Here is a 22,191-nt window from a genome sequence, read left to right on the forward strand (position 1 = left end):
CAAATAATTCATAAGCTAAATAAACAGCTTTTGCAAACAACTGTGAGCAACAGCCAGGACTATAGAATCTGAGGAGCTGGAAATGAGGGCAACTCACACTGTTATCAATCTTATGTAAATTAACACCCCCATTCCCCCCAGAGCAATAAGATAGGCATAACAGTCCTTAGCGGAGGCATCTGATATTTACCTTGTTTAAAGAGCTATTGCATTTGGTCAGAATTGGAATCACTAAACAAGGGAAGTGACCAGCTCTCTTACAGTCTCTTTATAGTAAATGCTGAACTGAAAAATCATGTCACAGTTTTTTCCATTTGTAATATTGTCCTTGGAAGAAATCTACCTCCATAATGCCATGACTCTGTTCTGCATTAATGTCACTGTAATATACAGCAGAATGTATTACCAATTAGAGTGACCATGGGTCACCATTGGGAGTGTAAACATATGTGCAAGGACACATTTGGCTGTGCAATGACATTATTTTTCAAACATGTTGCTCACTGGCTGCTAAACCTTTGTATGCGTCATCCATGCTCCATTACTTTTGAAACTATGTGTGCTCGTATTTAACTGACCAATCTTGGGGGAAGGACAGATTTCTCACAACCACTTTAGTGCGGGCCTGAGTTCCTCTATTGTAACTCCCTTCTGCAGGAGTGGCCTCAGCTTCGCTTCACCATAGTGGGTGTGTTCTGTTGTTGTATCAACACTTTTAGCACTTCCATACTGTATGCATTTTCATTGTTATCTTAGTCGTATATATTTTCTCTTTTGTTAATGTTAATTCTTGAAGTTACAGTGAAAAGCAAGCCTTTCATTATGCTGTTTTGTGCTGTGAGCTTTCAAATCTCTAGACGCTACCACCACATGCTATAAATCTAGGTGAAAGAAATACATATGCGTTATTTTGAACATCTCACCTTTTTCAGCTGCTGAGTCATAATCACGGATTTGGAACTCAAGGAAGCACTATGTGCAAACTTTACAATAACTGAATGAGTGTTTCTTGAATATATTTGCATTATGGTCAGTTTACCTTCCTCGGTATTTAATACTTTCTTGCATATGCAGTTTGTATATGTGCAAAAATTAAAGAGCGAATTTCAAAAACCAACATATACAATTTAAATATAATCTTAAAACATTTTGTCATGTAAAAAACCCCTAGAATTTAAATATTTCATATGGAGCTAAAAATGTTGCTTTTTTAACTGTTAGTATGACATTTACTTCATCATTCTTAAAGACTACCCACTGAAGAAAAAGCTGCACCTAAAATTTAACCTCTGCAAATTAATATTATTTAAATCAACTATAATTCCTCTAAAAATGGACCTTCTCTTTCCTCAAGGAACAAGCAGAACTGAAACCACCTACTGAGAAATTCTATTTTGCTAATTTTTATCTATTGTGATGCAAATAGTGGTTTTTAATCCTTTTAACTCATCCATCATGCATGACAGGTCAGCCAGTCTATTGTCTGTATATTTGAAAGATTTCTGTCCAAATCAGACTTTTTAGTAGTAGCTTTGGTCAAAAGTAGTCTTGTTTTTGAACCTGTTTGTGCCATGCAATATCAGCACTACTACAGAAAGCACTACAATAATTCTATGTACACTAAGATAGCATGAATATCACATAAGCTGCTCACAACTAGGTTGCTAAGATTTCCTATCATAGTAACAAAAATAATAGCTCTTTTCCTCAATATGTCAGATTAAGGACATTTACGTTTTATATAATCTGTTAAACATTGTGTAGCAGATCCAGATAAGTGCAAAGGCCAGGCTTGGAGATTTCTTTCTCTTTCATTGTATATTCTGAAACCTATAAATTGCCATTTGTTTTAAATGCATTTTTATGGATGTACAAATAAAATACAGTTTATAGTATGTAGCAAACTATATAATTACAAGGTGGCAAATGAAATTCAGTATAGCTTTGTTGTTATGTTTGTATTTTAATTAAGCCAGGCCTATAGTAAATTATAAATGCTTCTTTTGTTGGGACACTGACAAAATATTAATCTAATGAATTGGCATTTAAACAAACTCAAACATCTCTATACCATTCTTTGCTGTCTTTGAAATATTTATTCTGGGTGTCTTTAAAGATCCAAAAGAATAAAATTTGAAACCCACATGAAATAAACATTGCTTGTATGGAATATTCCATTATTTGAAAACATGCCAAGCAGAATCCAATGAATCTCATTTGTGTCACTGAAGACCTTTTTGAACCAGATGTGTTTGTGGTTATTTTTTTTTAAAGTCTTTAAAACTGAAGCTGGGATAAATAACAACCTATCCTAATATTAAAAGGATAATTTTTCCATGTTCCTGTTAGATCATTTCCCTTTTGCTTTGTAAATTATTTTGTGTTTCTGCTTAAATCTGAGATTACTGGGTTTTTGGATTTTTTTAAATAACCAAAAACCACAAAAGGCTCTTTTCTTTAGGAACATAATTGTATTAGAACTTCATTACGTTATCGATATTAGTCTATTAACACCCAGGAGAATTATTTTATTATTCTATTTCCTGGGCTTGTCCTTTTCCTGTCTTGCTGGGGTACCCATTTTTACAGTACACTTTCCTAGCAGTTCATTTGCATATAATTAAAGTTTAAAGGCTTATTGTAATCTTATTTTTTTAAATATAAAAACTAACTAGATGACTCTCATGACACAAACGGCAACCACCTTAAGTACCCCATGATCATAGTGTTCTCACAACTCCTTCCTGTGTCTATCTCTTCCTCCTGTTGTTCCTGTATAAATGTAGGGCCACATTCTGCACATCCTTATGGGTTCACTCATGAGCTGGCTTGTGTGTCTATGGAGGAAATAAGGGTATGTATGACATCCCATTACTTCCCTATGTTGGCAGACTATACAGGTTGCAACATAGAGGAGAAAGCAGCCGTTAGTCCTCTGTGCCCCATCTGCACAAGAGAGGACATAGGTAGAGGCATGGACATAACGTTGGTTTCAGCCTTGCAATGATGAGTGAGCACAGGGGAATGAATATTCTCTGCCAGGTATCGATATGGTGCAGATTACTTTCCCTGTGGAACCAGGGGAAAGAAGGTCCCTATTCTGATTCTAGGACAGCACAACTATGCGCTGCCCCAACTCACACTGTGAAGTGCTAATCTAGACCTAGGCATGTGATCCCATTGATTTGCAGAATGGCATTTCAGAATCTGGCCCTTTAATTGTAAACTCCCTGGACACTGACTCTGTCTTTGTTTTGTGAAGCACTGTGTGTATTTCTGGTGCTCTTTAAATAACAGACAAAAGCAGTGAATTTAAATGATTGTGTTCATCAGATAATTAGGAAATTTAAATGATCTTCCATATAAAAGTGAAAGATTACTAGCAACTTCACCACAGGAATACAGCAAATAATTTTTGTACAGTTAATCTATATGAAATGTGATGTATTGTTTTGAATGAATAATTGTTACAACTTGTAAACACTTGGAATATTAATAGCTTTATATTTCTGTAACTTGTAAATGAATTTGAAAAATCTCTATTTGATTGGCTATAAATATTGTCAGCTCAAAGGTTAAATTCTGTTGGAGTCACTTTAGGAAATTCATCTGAAATGCAAATATGACAGAAAAAGCAAAACAATATGGCAGTGGAATATTTGTTGACTTAAGAGCACAGGATCAACACCAATATTTTTCCAGTGATGCTAAACCTCTTGTAACTGCTAAATTGGATTTGTAGTTGAATGAAGTATCATCTGCTGTTGGACAAGCCCATAAAGGCAAGACGGCTGGCCTTTTGTAGGCAGGGCTTAAAGGACGATTGATATGTTTTAGCACTTTTGAGATTATTGTGATTAAGAGGAAACCATTCTGAATGATAGAGAAAAGGGTGTAAAAATACACAGTCCACAGCTGGTAAGCAGCATGTGTTTGCTATGAGGGGAGGTCATGACTAGCTGATCCTGCTGGTTCTGGAGTTGATTGACAGATAAGAAAACTTGATATTATGGAGCAGGCTATTTCTTTAAGAAATAGTGCTTTAGTATAGATAAAAGTAACAGCAAAAAGTAATTAGAATCTGCAAAATTTTGTGCACTATTTTGTCAGTATTATCAAAAGACATAGTGAGCTGAATGCTTAGAAATATATAGCTGCAAAATTCCAAATAAGTTGTTAAAAATTCAGAGAAAGGACTTATTTATGTCCAGTTGTATGAGAACCCTACTCAGAACTTTCAAGGCTGGCTTCCGTGATTTTGTATATTTCGTATTTTATATACGAGTGAAATAAAACCCATGTTGTAATACAGTAAAAAAAACTATGCTAGATATATGGAAATGTTAAGTTCGTTGAATTTGTAAACTGTTAAGCATCTGATGTGTCTGAGATATTCATGTTTGTATGATTTATGCAATACAGAAATCTTACATTAGAAAAGCTGTTTTATTTTTAATAAACACCTGACCCAGAAATGTGTAGGCTTTCTCATCTTATCTCCCTCTCCTCCACTTGGAAATTTAGCTTGTTCAGTTGATTGCTTTTTTAAAGCGACCATCTGAATGCTCACAAATGTATATTCAAATGGTTGGATCTCTGACTCTTTTTAGTGGGCCTGTACCTCTTTCAAAATTTGAGTTTAGCATACCACACATGAAAGAACACAAGCCTGCCAACTCCTGCTGAGCGTTTTTTCAAGCCTGTGAAAAGAATGAATTATTCAGCAGTAAGCATGCTTACAGCTGGCCATTTGGGAGCTTTGATGTGCGAATCAGGCGGTTGCATGAATGCCCTTATTGTCATGTTATGTGTACACAGTGTGTGAATTATTGAAAATAGTGAGGCCTGAGCCTCATCTGGTAGAGATTACAGTGCAGGCATGCTGGGTGAAGGTCTGTAATTGAAAATCCCCAGATGCTGTTTATTTGGCCTATGTCACATGACCTTCTGCAGTAAGCTTGTCTGAACAAAATGTTGCCTGCATAGGAAGCAGAGCCCAACCCCCTACTCTAAGCCTTCTTAAAACTCAGTATGCGGATGACTTAAACACCTGCCCTTAGTATTTTTAAAAGCTTAAAATAGATTTGTCCATAACTTTTAAATAGAGGATGTCCTGCTTATGCGTTTAAACTGTTTAACCAGTTGTTGACTTTTAGAGCTCTTTTATCTCCAAGACACTTTTTGTTTGTTAATTTAGCTTTACAATGTCTTTAGAAAACATCACATAAACTTTTGGGCAAATGCTCCAAGAGCTTCATTTTATGCCTGCAAAATGGAGTGGAAAAGTTCAGGGCTCAATCCTGCAGAGTGCTGACTACTCATGTGAGATGCTGAGCACTCTCACCTCCCACTGACATCAATGAGGTGTACTCAGAATCAGCTGTACTCAGTTCTTGTAGAGCAAAACCGCAAATAGAGCCCAATCCACCTCCCACTGGAGTAAGTGAAAAAACTTTCATTAACTTCAGTGGTATCTGAAGCAGGCCCTCCTGCACGACAAAACAAAGAGGCCAAATCCTGCTTCCTTTATTCACGTGAATTGTCCAAGTGAGTTTGTAAGAGGTCTAGCATAAGGTGATCAGGATTTGGCACTCCTTCCTCAGTCAAGGAAAATTGACAACAAGATTTGGTCTAAGGCTGATTGCTCAGCACTTCTAAAATTCAGGCCCCCTTAGGCACTTCTGGTTGGGCAGTCAAAAATTCAGGTACCCAAAAACCACTAGATACTTTTGAAAATCTTGGCCATGGTGAGAATACCGTTTTGGGTATGAAATCTTTGTAGATAAATGTTTGTAATGAGGTTTTAAACACAGAGCAATACCCATGCATGTATCTGAAATACCGTTTGTTATTTGGGGAAATTAACAATATATAGTCACATAAAAAGAGGAATCTCAAGTTTGCTTATTTTTTCATTCTAGTTACTTGTATTTTGCTACTGAATAGGAGAACTTTTTTTTAATTCACTACCCATTTTCAAGTTATTAAATGGTTTAATTTTCTGTACTTAATATATTATTTATTATTAGTACACACATTTTGAAGGCAGCTAGTATTGTGGGCTTTGAGTGCAGTGTTTTAATTTGTCATTAACTTTCCAAATAAAGGAATTGCAAAACTCCACACTGCCCTGCAGCTTTAAAGCTAGAGGGCACAGTTCATCCCTGTGTTGCTTCCAGTTTTACACTGGTGTAACTCGACTGGATTTCAACATAATACTGGAATGATAGATCATGCCTAGAGAGTGGAATGAAACCTGGCCTGCCAGTTTATGGGGCAGATCCACTGCTGGTGCAAATTGTCATAGCTCTGTGGCAGTTTACCCCAGCTGAGGATCTGCAGCTGAGTGTCCATAGTTTCAGTGTGAGTGTGTGACTTTCAGTTGTGTGAATTATGGAAAATTCAGAAGTGTGCATTATGGAAAATACTCTTTTCACAACTATTTTAAGATAAAAATATTTTGAAAACAGAATGTTGCTCCATTCGTTTTGTGTGTGTCAATGTATGCTGCATAATATCAGTGTCTGCTAGGTGCCACAATTATTAAGAGTTTTCTTTGCATTGTAAAGCATGCTTATATCAGAAGGATTTGAAAATTCTGCTTTCCCATGGAGAATAGGAATCTCTTCAGAGTGAGTGTTGTCAACTTCCATGTAATTTAATCTTTCATTTAAATAAAAAAAAGTCACTAACCCTCATGGCTGTGAAAGAAATATTTCAAATTTGTTCCAAATATAACTAATGCATTGATGTCTTCCTAACTCTGCAGGGAGAAAAGTTTGATATGCTATCATTTTCCAAGTAGTTTCTAGAATGAGTACAAAATATTGCTCTAGCTTTAAAATGTATCATCCACTGTATCAACCAATGGACAATTTGTAATTTTTTTTTAAATTGAGCTTATTTTACAGGTGGTGTGGAAGAAGCCTACGAGCTTGGATTTTCTTTTTTAAACAAACTCGCATCAAACATTCTTTTAAAAAAATGAAATTTAATCCCCCACAGTCTTGGTCCTTTCTGAGGAAGGGAGGCTTTTCCTCCAGTTCTTCATATCCCTTGGAATAGGCTCAGTAAGATTCCTCTGCTCTGGAGATGTGCTTTATCTCACTTGGGCACCTTCCCAAGACTGTCTGATACCTGAACCAAAAAATTCCAAGGAGGAGACTGACTCATAACAGAAGACAAGAAGGAATAGAACATTTCCAGTTCATGAGCATGAGGTTTCTTTTCCACTTGGCAATCTCCATATATATTATTTTTCACCTTTAGGAGAAGGGTGGAGAAAACAGTACCACGAACGTACTTTTCTTGGAGAAGCACATACATATCTAATCAGGGACACTTTGCAACTCCTAAGATTTCTAATGTCTGATGTAAGTGGTTCCTTGAGTCCCATTTTGTTTCAGTCTCTTGCTACTTCACAAAGGCAGGGTGTATTTTAGGAGTATCCTGTCCTGCCTTTGCTTCCTTAAAATTCCCTCCATTTCCATGTCAGTCAAGAGAGAAGCTTTTTCCTTTGGTCAATTTCTGACCCAGTCTGATTTTGAAAAAGAGAGAATGTGTTGCTTGGCAGATAACACAAAGTCCCTAAACTTTTATTTGGAGAGTTCTAGTTCCTTTCATGTGTTAGGCAATGTTTATTTTACAGGTGGAGTCTAAGAAAGGCTTAGTTAGTTAAGGCTTCTCAGATAACACTGGCTAGACTGATATTGGTATGTTGTTGAGACTTCTAAGGCTGAAGTATCTTTTTCCCTGATTAGACTTGGGGATCATTTCTCCCCGAAGGAAAACTATGGCCATTAGAAGATTTGTAAGGTCTTGGTCATCTTGTATGCTTTGTCTCTTAGGGCTTGTCTCGCTATGTACAACTGTTAGCTCAAATTATTACAGTCAAGTAATGACACTCATGCAAGAATCAAGCTATCCTAACATGAGAGAGAACAACCAAACTGTGAAGGCCCTGGGATGGGCCAGCTAGCTTGTGTGCAGATGGGAGTCAGATTAAGGGCAGTGTTTGAGTATTAACCTTGCAATATTTGGTGGATTTTTTTGAAAAGCTTCAGCTCCTGTCAGGTGATTAAATGACAATCACAAATTTCATTTAAAAAGAAAAGTTTTTAGCCCTCATGGTTGAGGAGAAAAGCTTGAAAACATGACCACTAAATGCTCAAACCAACTTTGACTTAAAAATCATGACATTTTTAAAAAATCTTATGTTTTAATACTTAGGTGTGGCAATATTAGATCAGAGGAGAATTATGTACAGATCATAACAGTGTTTAAATGAAATAATAGAAATGATTAAAATTTCTTTCAGGTGAATTACTGCATCTCAGCTTCAACAATTTAGTTAATATTGAGGGGTTGTAATTCTAGATATGCAATGAATGTATAATTTGTGTGTATTAAGTAGTGTTATTGTTCATGCTTATTGATTAGTGAAATTTTCCTCAGGGCAGGTGGCAGATACGGCTCAATCAGCTCTACTCAGTTCATGCCCTTTGGCTCTAAGCCATCTTTCTGTTGCCTTTACCCTGACTCTGACCAAGGACAAAAATGTGGCTTGTGGTGATAGTTTAGAATGGGGGAATGACTTGGGGTGCTGGTGAGTTTAGGCCAGGTGAATAGATTTAATTCTTGAGCTGTTATGTGTTGGGCAAAATTTTCAGCCCCTAGATACCAGCACCATTTTCATTCTAAATTCCATTTTCAAGGTAATGCCTAATCCTAATATAAAAACTCACTCTAGATAAGTAAAGGCCCACGTTTTAAATATATTTACACACAGTGGTACAAATACATCTTTTGAAGTTGTTTAACAGCTCCTTCCTCAAGTGTGACTTAGGCCAACTGCCATGATCTCATGAAAACTACTTCATTGGCTGAGGATTGATGAGAGCACTCTACCCCCACACCAAGCCTGTTATGAATACAGAATGTGGGGCTGTAGAGCTGGTGACGCTGTTTTTACACTAAGGATTTTCTTACATGATGGGAATCACCAGCTGTCCCTCTAGGGCAACTTTTTCTACCTTGTTGCATTGAAGAACTGGGCCTGAGTATTTTATTCATGTGTTTATTGAAAGATGTATATGTGGCTCCCATTGCCTCCACAGCAGTCCACCTCCCCTAGTTTAAGCAAAAGGTGCATTTAAATCAAGTAAAATTTCCTCAGAGTTTGTCACACTGAGGAACACATTAGTTCTGTTAAGTCCTGGCCAAGAAGATAAACCATACACTGCTCCCTGAAGTTTGCCAGTTTCCAGAGCCTTTGCACTGTTCATGTTCCCTAATTAAAGGCAGTGATAATCCTTCACCCTCCTTGTTCTCGTTTCATTTCTCAGCAGTTTTCACTCACTGTATTACCCTAATACATATTATAGGGACAATATGGATGGGTAAGGGTACCAAACCATTGTGGGAAGGTTGCTTGAAGCTGCTGACCTGGTGCATCTGCAATATAGTGTGTTGGAACTATTATTTTATTTGTTTTCCCTGCTCTTTCCCATTGCTCAGGCCTCAGTCTCTTGACCACTCACCCACCTTTTACTTCTGGATGATCTTTTCACTGTTTTTCCACTTTAGTGCTGTTTTCTCCATGAATTGGTGCTTCAGAGCAAAACTAGACCATAGTGGCCCATTTCCCCTTCTTGGCTAGTTAAATAATTGTGTTATATATAGGACCACGCAGAGAGAGTGGGTGCTTCAGAGCAAAACTAGACCATAGCGGCCCATTTTCCCTCCCTGGCTAGTTACATAATTGTGTTATGTGTAGGACCTCCCAGAGAGGGTGGGCAAAAGGAGCAGTTTCCCCTGGACTCACTGTTTGCGAGGGCCCCCAAGCCCATGGAATTTGAGTAAATGGGCTCGTGACCTGGAGCACAGAGTCACAGCACCATTCAAATTTGGCTCGGCCAGAACCCCGTGCACCGAGTCACATATGTCTTGCTCAAGTTTGGTCTGGCTGCCAGCCCCCCATCATGAGTGGTGCTTTGATCCCATGTACCAGGTTACAACACCTATGTGGAGCCAGGCCCAGCCCCACAGGCCAGTAGCTTAGTGTGAGGCAGGCTCTCTTTCCGACATGCTCCCCCTCTCTAGCCTTCCCTCAGTGTTTTTGCACTGATAATTTTTTGGGTTGGGTGATTTAGTTTTATATTTTACTCTGGCCCCAAAAACTTGCTCCATTTAACAGGTGCCCCTTCCAATGTAGGTTCCTTATTTTAAAATGTCTGTATCTGCCCCCACAACAGCAAACCAATACAAATTTGGATACCTGTCTGATATGGACATAACACCTACCTGCACCTTCTAGTCAGACATCCTGCTAGTTAACTTCAAAGTGACCCAGAAGGTAGTGAGATTTAAGGTCTCTAATACCATAGTCTTCAACCTGCAATTAAAAAAACCTCTTAAATTAAGTCCTCTCATTGACACTGGTACCTTGCTTACTTTACCTTGTGTTTTAACACAAATATGACTCTAAGTTAGTATAATATTTGTTCAACATGGTGAGAAGTAATATAGAGATTATACAATATAAAATGAAAATGAATAGGCCATCATAGAAACTTCATTAACCTTGATGTCAGTAATGTTTAAGAGGGAGATTTTTAAAGAAAATTTTAGTTTCATTAAACACCTTACTCTCTGGCTGAGAAAGCAGACCAACTTTAGACTTTGAAATCCTGTGTTCAAAGAGTATGTTTCAAACCGAACTAGAGTTTTAAAATAATAAGTAAGTGCTTACAGTCCTCAATTAAGCAGGTAAATGCAAGAACTTGTTTGCTTAAAGTTAAGTATGTGCCCAAGTACCTTGCTGAATCAGGATCGTAGCTTCTTTCATTGGAGGTTCTCAAAGCACTTTTACAAAGTAATTATCTAATCATCTCAAAACCTCTGCAAGGTGGATATATTTTCTGAGCCTCATTTTAAACACGGGAAATGGACACGGAGTCGTTAAGGCCAAAATGCTCACACCTGAATTCCAAAAGTAGGAGACCTAAAGAAGAGACCAGATTTTCAGTTTAGAATTTGTAGAGGCATTAGATCCTCTGGAAATCATCTGCTCCTTTAGATGTCCAAGTTTATAAACTCACATTTGAAAGTTTTGGCCTGTGTGACTGTCTAAAGTCACAGAGCAGAACTTGAGAAATCCACAGTAAGCGGGAACCCTTTCCTAAAACAGTGGGAATCGAGGATTACAGCCACTAGGGAGCTGCACAGTTACTGGGATGTCTTCAACTTTTCACGGTCTAGCTGAGGTTTCCATTAATGTGTTTGCAGGACTCAAGTAGGATTATATTTTATTTATATACACTGTATTAGGGAAAGAAAAGTAAATGATACAAATACTGATGAATGCCACTTCTATAAATGAAAATCAGATTATATAAAAATCAGATTATCCTCATATTTGTAGAGCTTATATTTTTAAATCATGCAGTTTGATGCTCCATTTACAGAATTGTGGCTGTTTGGCCCTCATTGTAAATTCTTCTTCGTTTCAGGTAGGAATGAATTGATAGCCAGATACATCAAACTTAGAACGGGGAAGACACGGACCAGGAAACAGGTAAAACAACCCAATCGGAAAGTGTGCATGTCAGCGAATGACAAAACATGGCATTTTTGACTGCAGTGGCTGTTGGTGATTCAGCTCTGTTGAGATAATGCATTGATTTCACTGTTATGATTAAGTATGTGCTTTTTAAAAATCCATTATTTGATCTGTTCATCATTTCAGTGACCATTTATTGGGCACATTCCATATTAATCTCTCTACATATGTAGCTATTACCTCATAATGAAAAGAGCATTTCATAAGTCAAACTAACATAAGCCATATTAATTCTTGCACCATTTGCATATAAAGAAAATATAGAATTTAACAATTGTTTTCATATGGTGAATCATGGAACAATTAAATGTTCACTCACTTCACCTAAACAAGAAAATTACTAGCTGTGGATATGAAAAATAAATAAATAAATAATGAGTATTCGGTGGACTCATTCCACTCATGGTCCGTGGTCACTGCAGGGTAAAATAGAATTGTTTAAATAAGAGCTATGGGTGCTGTTGTTCTGTAACCACAACAAGATTTGTTCATAAATAAGTCAGCATAAACCTCTAACCAGTCTTTAATCTTTTTCAGAAGATTATCACATATTAGTTAAGTTATCACATATGACTAGATCCTTTAATTATTATATTCACTGTGGTTAGCCATCTCACAAATGCACACATAACCTTTGTGTAGTTTGTGCTGAAGTTACTAAACTGGTTCACTAGTGTAAAAAGTTTGCAAATTACACTGTCCCTTTCCTTCTTTAACTTCGAGCATGAGCTTCCAGGTCTCCTTGTGTGTTATGTGGGAAGGGGGAGAGGCTTTTATGCAGAATTGCAATGCGTGTTTTGTACTGTGGTGAAAAGTAATGCTGAGTCAGCACAAACGAAGATGGCCTGCTGCCAATGCTTGTATTTAAAGCACATTGAATTGGGTGACATTTTCCCCCGGGTGATGTTCTTTGTCAATTAGGAAGCAGTATAAAGTACAAGGGATGAAAAAAAGCCATGAGGAAGGAGAGAAACTGCAATTCATAGAGAAGGAACAAACAACACATTGACAAAGAAATCCATAGCAAAGGACTAAAGCTCCAAGTTCTCTTCTGTTATACCTGGTCAACCCCCATGAACTTGGGGTTGCACAGGTGCAGCTAAGAGCACATTACAACTCAATGACTTCAAGCACATGGCCAAATCCTCAGCCAGGGTAAATCAGCCTAGCTCCATTTAAATCAGTAGAGATATGTTGATTTACACACCAGAGGTTCTGCCTCCCCTTCCCATATATATATATATATATATATATATATAAAATACATGAATACATCATGAATATTTTGACACAGTTTGAGTCTCACCACTTTTGAGACTCTCTCAACAAATTAAAATTAAAAAAATTGAAATTGCAGAATTGTGCGTACCGTGTAACCTTTAACACCATTATCCTGTGAAACTGAAAACAAAAATTATCACGTGTGAAAATTATGTATGTATGTTGAATTATCAACCTGCTTACTAGTCTGAATAACTACAGACTCTCGTTCCTGAGCTGCTTCATTAAGAAACCTAGTAAAGTTGGCCCTTAGGGATCAGAATTTGTTTACATATTACAATACGTTTTTTTCCTAACAAACATGAGTTGCTTTAAGGTACCACAACAAAAGGATTTTTCTAAGTGATGTTAGTAATATTTCATTTCTCCCTCCTTTTATCTATCAGGTCTTTTTAGATTCAAACCTGTTCAAGGGTAGGAGCTGTCTCTTACTATGTGTATGTACGGCACCCAGCACATTGGGGCCCTGATCTTAGTTCTTAGGTCTCTAGGTGCTACTGTAATAAAATAATATGGTGATAGAGAAGTTTCTCTTGCAATTTTTGTTGTTGTTGCAGTTTAGAGAAAATCATATTGGGCCCTGCAGGGGGCTGAGCAACTCCTCTAAGTAAGGGGTGGGCAAACATTTTGGCCTGAGGGCCACATCAGGGTTCCGAAACTGTATGGGGGGTCGGGTAGGGAAGGCTGTGCGTCTCCAAACAGCCTGGCCCTCACCCCCATCCACCCCCTCCCACTTCCTATCCCGTGACTGCCCCCCTCAGAATCCCCGACCCATCCAACCCCTGCTGCTCCTTGTCCCCTGACTGCCCCCTCCCAGGACCCCCTGCTCCAACTGCCCCCCCAGGACCCCACCTCCATCAACCCCCCCTGCTCCCTGTCCCCTGACTGCCCCAACCCCTATCCACACCCCCGTGTCCGACAGGCTCCCTGGGACTCCCACACCTATCCAAGCCCCTTGCTCCCTGTCCCCTGGAATCCTCCTCCCCCGCTCCCTGCCCCCTTACTATGCCTCTCAGAGCACCAGGACTGGCAGCTGCACCAGCCGGACGGAGCCAGCCACCCTGCTGCGCTGCCCAGCAGGAGCTTGCAGCCCCACCGCCCAGAGCACTAGTGGCATGTCGAGCTGAGGCTGTGGGGGAGCGGGCACAGTATGGAAGGGGCCGGGAGGGAGCTCAAGGGCCCGTGGGCTGTAGTTTGCCCACCTCTGTTCTAAGTGCCCTCAGCTTCTGTTTAGATTGGTTGCTCAGCAACTTGGCAGGATTTAAAAGTATAACTGGGTTCAAAAAAGAATTAGAAAAGTTCATGGAGGATAGGTCCAGCAATGGCTATTAGCCGAGATGGTCATCCCCATCCTGCGGGTGTCCCTAAACTTCTGATGCCAAAAACAGGGACTGGATGACAGGGGATGGATCATTCGGTAATTGCCCTGTTCTGTTCATTCCCTCTGAAGCATCTGGCACTGGCCACTGTTGGGAAACAGGATACCGAGCAGGATGGATCAGTGCCCTGACTCAGCCTGGCCATTCTTATGTTCTTATGATTTAATCCATTATCATCACAACGGATTTTAACACATACTTGAGAAAATATGAATGCAAAACATGGCCCCCAATCTCTCACTCATCAGTCAGGCAAAACTTCCAGTACAATTGATCCAGTGCAGGACTGGGTCTCATGCTTGCACATATTTTTCACTGATGTAGTGTATGTAAAGACAGTGGGCCAAATTCAGACCTGGTATAAATTGACTTCAGAGGAGTTGCCTGCATTATCAATGTTTTAGAAACATGACTGATATTCATATTATAAAGAAATGCAGCATTATTTCATGGTTCCTTAAGACCTATAGTGTGTCAATATTTTATCAGTTGTTAACAAATGTGGCGCTATTAATGAGCTCAAAACACAGCCTTAGTGTAATCATTTTAAGACATAGAAAGCGATAAATCATTGGTAATATTTCTTGATGCTATGTCAAATAAAGTCTCTCATTCAATGCTGAATGATACAAGGGACTGATTCTGCAAACCCTACAAATATGGCTAATCCTTATTCATGCAAGGAGTCCAATTGACTGTTTGCATGAGCAAAGACTCTTTGGCTGTCTGTAGGGGTTGTAGGATTTGTAACATAAGAGCAGGTGGTCCACACCTAATTCTGAACAGTATTATTGGTTCTCTCCTGTAAAAGACTATATAACTTGATTGATTAAACTTTTTTCTCCTTAGTCACGTCACTGCAATGATGGCCTGTGTTGTTAAGCCTTGGTGCTAAGAGCTAGGCATCTGGCTGGGAATGTGGTATCTTTAACAGCAGAGCTTACTGAAGATGCAAATAACTTCCCCCCACCAAAAAAAGTAATTTAAAAAGATATTTTAAATTTGATTTCCTTTTTGTTTTTCTTTTTCTTTCTTTTTTCTTTTCTTCTCTCTCTTTTTTTTTTATAAATCTGAACAATGTAGGTGTCTAGTCACATACAGGTCTTAGCAAGAAAGAAAGTTCGAGAAATTCAAGCCGCCATTAAGGTACGTTTGGCTTGCCCAGTTGTAGGGGGCTTTTCATCTCCATGGTTACAGGCTTTTCCTTTGTTTTCCTCCCTTCCCCTACCCTGCAGGTGTCTAGTCACATTCAGGTTCTTGCCAGAAGGAAATCTCGTGATTTTCATTCCAAGCTGAAGGTATGCGCTTTTCTGCTTTTGGGCTTGTGGTTGCTATGCGTTTCATTTCCTGTTTTCCATGGTGATTGGTGAATGCCTGGTGCTGTGATTCTTGTAACCTAGTTTTCTTGCATGTGGTAGCTGTTTACATTTCTTTGTGTTTAATCTCTGATTTCTGCACTAGCATCTATATTAAAAAATTTAACACTTTCCAGATACAAAGTGAGCTACTCTTTGTAACTACTCAGCACATAAACATGATTGTTTTTAACCTGTTAGTTTTTTAACAGCTTAGTGCTAGATTGTTAGTGTATTTAAATAAAAGGAGGGGTTTTTTTTTGTGCACTTGTACACAAAAAACATTTCCACAGCGGTAATTGGGATTGTGCTGCTTCTTTTCTGTTCCAAAATGCTTTTAATCTGTGCTTTTGAAATGTTTTCAAGAATACTTAAAAATAGATTATTTACTCTAAGAGCCAGACAGTATAGTTATTAAGATTGCTTTAGAAACTGCAGGCTGGAATTTCCACAGTACAGTCTAATATAACTTTAAATTAACTACTGTACATGATTCCCTGAAGATATATTCTTTTCAAAGTAAAATATTTATATTTATCTTAGTGAATCTTTGGAGATTCTCAATCAGCATCATGTTGGGGGAATATTAATATGTTTGTTTAATCTGACTTGATGAATTATACGTGTCCCCATTTTTCCATGAAAGATCTACCAAACCTAAAAGGAACCTCTTGGAAATGCTTAATAAGGGTTTTTGCAAATTTTCCAAGGGAGATCTTGTGTTACGTTTTTAAAGTTGCCTCACATTACTTAGAAATGCAAGGAGGTTTTAGAGTTTTTTAAAAAAAATTTGTTTACAAAAAGCAAAGCAACTTATAAATCTTTTATTCCCCCCCCTTTCTTTTTTCTGAGTTGTTATGGGTTGTCTTTCCCCTCTCCCCCATCCTCCTCACCTTCACCCCCACCCCGGCTATGAATGAGAACAAATCATGTTTTTGTTCTAGCTGAAAAGCAAAATATTTCAGAAAGTAATTTCACAATACAAAGTGGTGAGTGCTGGGGAAGCTTACCACAATCTTGGAACTGCAATATGTAAATAACAGACTGGCTTTATAACAGGCCTACTTGATAGAAGCATTTGGTTTTCAGTGTGCAGTGGGCAGCATGCTGGCAAGCTTGTATGGCTGTGGTGGCTGGCTTTTTAGCTGCACTGGCTAAGCAGTTGGGGTTGATGAAGAACTAAGGCAACTTAAACATACTGCTTTTTAACCAAGGGTGCAATAATACAGAGAGATGTAGCAATTTAGGCCAAAATTATCAAAACTGAGTGCTTAAAGTTAGGTACCTAAACCCATATTTAAGCATCTAAATAAGTGGCTTGATTTTTCAGAGGTGCTGGGCACCTGAAGCTCTCCTTGACATAGATAGGAGCTGTGAGTGCTCAGCACTTTGAAAATCAGAAAACTTATTGAAATACCTAAATATAGAGCTAAGAACCTAACTAAAAAATTGGCCATCATGTTTGGAAAACTTGAAAAAAAATTTTTGTCCAGACCCTAAAATACCATCAAATATGAAAAGACACTATTTTTAAAACAAAAATATTCTTTATTACTGCACCTGCTATACGATTCCTACTGAAGCTTTTCACAGAGCAAGGCAAAAAACTAAACTCCAGTGATACTTAAAAGTCCCCTTTTCTAGTTGACTTTCTGTAGGCACTTACCGTAAATTGAGCTAAAAAAAGTATCCTGCTAAGGCTGTTGGTTTTAAGGAGCTGTGTAAAGAAGGAACAGTCTGTTAGTACAACAATTTATTGTTTAATGGTTTCTTTAATTCCTACATTCTCAGATCCATCAGTGCAGATTGATGGATTGCAGCTCTACCGGAGCTGAGTAGCAAGCAATGGGCTAGTGAAAATTAGGCCACCCTTCTGGTGCTAAGAATTCCCTTCACACTCAGGTCTCACTATTCCTGCTGCTCTACAGAAGACATTCATTTCAAGTCTGTGGAAGAATTACACAGCAAGGTTGGAGAAAGCAATTTTTTAAAAGGGCAATTTCAATTTTCACAACAAGCCCTGTGAAAGGGGCAGCAAAAGGAAGGAAATGTATCCCTGAGAGGCACAGTTCCCTCCACTCTCTGTTTGCTCCATGGTGGAGAAATTAACCGATATCAGCAGCAAATTGTGACCAGCCCCCCTCCTACTAACACATGCAAGCTCAGCTATGCTTGCCAGCACAATGAGGGGAAGGGGCAAAGCGAAGACTCTGCCTATTCCCCACCTAACTGCCTCAAGGGAAGTATTTATACTGTACTCAGAATACCGTCCTTATATGACTGGCTTTTAGGAGGAAGTGACACAATTTGACATCTCTCTTCAAATTCCTTGTTCAGAAGAGTGTCCAGCATGTTGAAGGGAAGGGGGAGGGGGAGGGGCGAAGCCAAGACTCTGCCCAAGCAGATGGCCCCTCACTGCCATCTTGTTGCACTTGACATTTCTGTGTCTATAACATGGCTCCTGCTCTACCTGCACAATCATCTTCAAACAAATTAGAGCTGCCACTTCCCCACACACACACAAAAAAAGGAGAAGCTAAAATTTTGAGGAAGATGATGATGATACAAATACTCTAATTTCAGTGAGGAACACATCTACTGCTCTATCTCCTCATGCAGCTGAAACCACTCACTCAGAAAGAGGAAGAAACCAATTCTTTTGGACCTTAGAAGAAACCTCACTCCTCCAGAGATTTTGTATTAGTGGAATTACCTGATTTATGGAGCAACTAAAATTTCTATATCTAACCACCCTTGCTTCCCAACATATGCTGAAAATTACCTTAGGGAAATGTCATTTGTTTGGGGTGGAAGAAGGATTGGATATTTCTTGGCATCCCTGATTTTACGTTCCATTGTCCATGCTACAGTAAAGACCAGTTACTTGTATTTTGCTATAACCAGATCATCCCGAGTAAAATCATCTTTTGGGTTAGTATTAGCCAGCACATGAAAAACAGCCAGTGTCAGAGAATCTGGGGTAACAAGGGAATGCAGTTAACCTGTATCTCATACCTGTATTATCCAGCTGTTCTACCTATTGGTGAATCAAGCAGTCCAGCACTGAGCAAAGGCCAAAGATAACTTTTATATAATGTGCTATGGGTAGTGTTCAGGAAACCAACGGACATTTAAGACAACCTGTATCTGAGCATCATGTTTCTCAACTATAGTGTGAGGGGAGAATCTTCTTGCTTTTGGAAAGAATCCAAATATCCCTTCTGTCTGTCCATAATTACCAGTTCAGCCAGAAATGCCTGATGGCCTTAGTCTCCTAGGTCTCCTTTTCTCTTGCCTTGCCACAAGATTATTCCCTAAACTTGCTTCCATTTACAAAATTATCTTGCAAAAATCTGGTAGCATGTTGAGAAGCAGCTGTGCAGTTGCTTTGTTGCTATTCCTATAGGCATTTTGGGCTGAAATGATGACTTCTTGACATCCGTTCCAGCCTTACATTTCTATGATTCTATTTTCCAGTTGTCAAGTCCAGCCTTCTGTGTTGTGGCAGGACCCAGTAAACCTAGAGCATCCCAGTACTTTGCACTTGTCTTTATTGAATTTCATCTTGATGAATTCGGATCAATCTCCAATTTGTCAAGATCATTTTGAATTCTAATCCTGTCCTCCAAAGTGCTTGTAACCCTTCCCAGCTTGGTGTCATCTGCAGATTTTATTGGCATACTCTATACTCCATTATCGAAGTCATTAATGAAAATATGGAATAGTATTTCAGACCCAGGATTGACCCCTTTGGGACCCCACAAGATATGCCCTCCCGGTCTGACAGCAAATCATGAATAACTACTCTTTGAATATGGGCTTTCAACCAGTTATGTACTCACCTTTTAGTAATTTTATCTAGACTACATTTCCCTAGTTTGCTTATGAGACTGTCATGTGGGACTGTGTCAAGATATATCAAATCCATAAAATAAAGACATATCATGTCCATAGCTTCCCCCTTCCCCCATATCATTCTTTAGGCCAGTAACCCTGTAAAAGAAAGAAAATAGATTGGTTTTGCATGATTATTTGTTGGCAAATCCTTGCTGGCTATTCCTCATAACCCTATTGTCTTCCAGATGCTTGCAAACTGATTGTTTAATAATTTGTTCCAGTATCTTTCCAGGTATCAAAGTTAGCTGACAGGTCTATAATTCCCCAGGTTCTCATTGTTCCCCTTTCTAAAAATAGGTACCAGGTTTGCCATTCTTCAGTCTTCTGGATCTCACTCCTCCTCCAGGAGTTCTCAGAGATAATCGCTAACTGTTCCGAGATTGTTTCTGCTAATTCCTTAAGTACCCTAGAATGAATTTCAGCAGGCCGTGCTGACTTAACTACATCAAACTTGTATATAAATATTCTTTAACCTGTTCTTCCCCTATTTTAGCTTGCATTCCTTTCCCTTATTTGTTAATATTAACTGTGTTGTGTATCTGGTCATCATTAATCTTTTTAGTGAGGACTGAAGCAAAATAGACATGAAAGACCTCAGCTTTCTTGATGTCATCAGTTATTAGCTTTCCTTCCCCACTAAGCAGAGGATCTAATCTTCCCACTGAATGCATCCGATGAAGTGAGCTGTAGCTCACGAAAGCTTATGCTCAAATAAATTTTAGTCTCTCAGGTGCCACAAGTCCTCCTTTTCTTTTTACTTTCCTTCCTATTTCTCTTGCTCCTAATGTATTCTTATTCCCTTTTATGTCCCTTGCTCATTTCATGCCTTAGCTTTTCTGATTTAGTTCCTACGTGCTTGTGCTATTCTTCTGTACTCCTCCATAGCAATTTGTCCATGTGTCCACTTTTTGTAGGAATCCTTTTTGATTTTCAGGTCATTAATGAGCTTCAGATGGAGCCATTTTGGCCTCTATCTTCCTATCTTTCCTTCGCATTGGTATAATTTGTAGTTGTGCCTTTAATACTGGCTCCTTGAGAAATTGCCAGTTCTCCTGAACCTCTTTTTCCCTTTGATTTTCTTCCCATGGGACCTGACCGACCAGTACACTGAGTTTGTTAAAGTCTGTTTTATTAAAGTCCATTGTCCTTATTCTACTGCTCTCCCTCCTTCCTTTCCTTAAAATCATGAAATCTGTTGTTTCATAATAACTTTCACTTAAATTGCATTCTACCTTCAGAATCGCTACCAATTCGTCCCTGTTGGTCAGAAACAAGTCTAAAGTAGCTGTCCCGCTTGTTACTTTATCCGCTTTCTGGAACAAAAAGTTCTGTTTTGCCATATTATTAGTTAAGTCCCCCATTATTACCAGGTCTCGTATTTTGGATATTTCTGTTGTTTGTTCTAGAAATATCTCATACACCTCTTCTTCCTTATTTGATGGTCTATAATAGACATCTAGGATCCAGAGCTTCAGGCCTATAGAATTCTGTAGTGGTGGATCCACTGGCCTTGGCTGTGGCTCACTCACTGCTAATAATTTTCTTTCCATATAACTATTGTGTTGGACTTGTGGGAGCTGTCCCTGTGACCTTAGTTCCTGTTTTTTTACTGTTGTAAAGTAGGCAGTAAATAATTTTTGTTCCCAAGATGCCTTCAGGATTTAATTTAAACCAAGAGATCATTCTACCTACCTAGCCTTTGCCTGAATCCAGCCAGTGATAGAGTACTTGGCACTCCTGCTAAGGAATTTAAGGCATCCAATTAGCTGTTCATCCTCTGCCAGTATCCTAGGACTGGATGTAAAGATCGCAAAGCTATGGTTACTCTAGGAATTGGCTGTCATATTGTTGAAGCTTACCTGACAGATAATATTTCTTACCCACTCCTTGTAAAGGCTGTTTGCCAGCATCCTCTTCCTGAATAGTGAGAGGAAAGCCTCAACGGAAAGTATTTTTGAGGGTGCAGTATGGTTGTCCTTGTAATAATTTACCTGGCACTATGCCAACAATCACTCTGGATTGGTGGATCTTAGCGTGCAGGAAAATTTTTACCTGTAATTGTTGTTACTGCATCTCAAATACACCAATCTGGAGTGTCCCACAGATTTCTCCAGGGAGAGGAATGCATCCTATTTCCTTTAGGCCAGGATTTCAAATATTATAGGGTTTTTTTTAGGGATCTTAGCCTCCCCAGCCCCATCTTTAAAATGTTTCTAAGGTTATGGAAGCCTCGTGGAGAAAGAGGCAAGAGAGGGTGGGAGAGTGATGTTCTTGGAGACAAAACTCAGAGGCAGTTCCTCTTGGTGATGGTTACTGTCACTCAGACAGGAAATGCTGCAACCCATTTTTCTGGACTGGTATATCTGAGATGCAGAAACAGCTTTATCAGGTAAAAATTCTACTTTCCCTTCTCTGTGCTAATGGTGAACTGAATCCTCACACCACATTCAAGAAAAACTACTATTGAAGCCAGTGGGAGTTTTGCCTAAATAAAAAGCAAGGGTACAGAATTCAAGCAAAAGTCCGTACACCAGAATCCACTCCTATCTTTGACTTTGATTTTAGATATTCTTTCATCATATAAGATTAACTAAAAAAAAAGAGAAGCAAAAAAGAAACATTAAAATGCCTACAGTTCATACGTATTACATGTTTTAAA

The 22,191-nt window shown here is 38.8% G+C and overlaps 1 protein-coding gene across 1 annotated transcript in view; it reads left to right on the forward strand.

The window, feature by feature from the left end:
• The window catches only part of TEAD1 (TEA domain transcription factor 1), a 219,003-nt gene that overhangs the window by 139,074 nt on the left and 57,738 nt on the right, over nt 1-22,191 (forward strand). The window contains 3 exon segments of the mRNA XM_043516495.1: nt 11,511-11,575; nt 15,364-15,426; nt 15,516-15,578. Of these exon segments, the coding sequence (XP_043372430.1) occupies nt 11,511-11,575; nt 15,364-15,426; nt 15,516-15,578 (191 nt within the window).

The sequence above is a fragment of the Dermochelys coriacea genome, chromosome 6 (assembly GCF_009764565.3).
Source record: "Dermochelys coriacea isolate rDerCor1 chromosome 6, rDerCor1.pri.v4, whole genome shotgun sequence".
Classification (NCBI taxonomy): Eukaryota; Metazoa; Chordata; order Testudines; family Dermochelyidae; genus Dermochelys; species Dermochelys coriacea.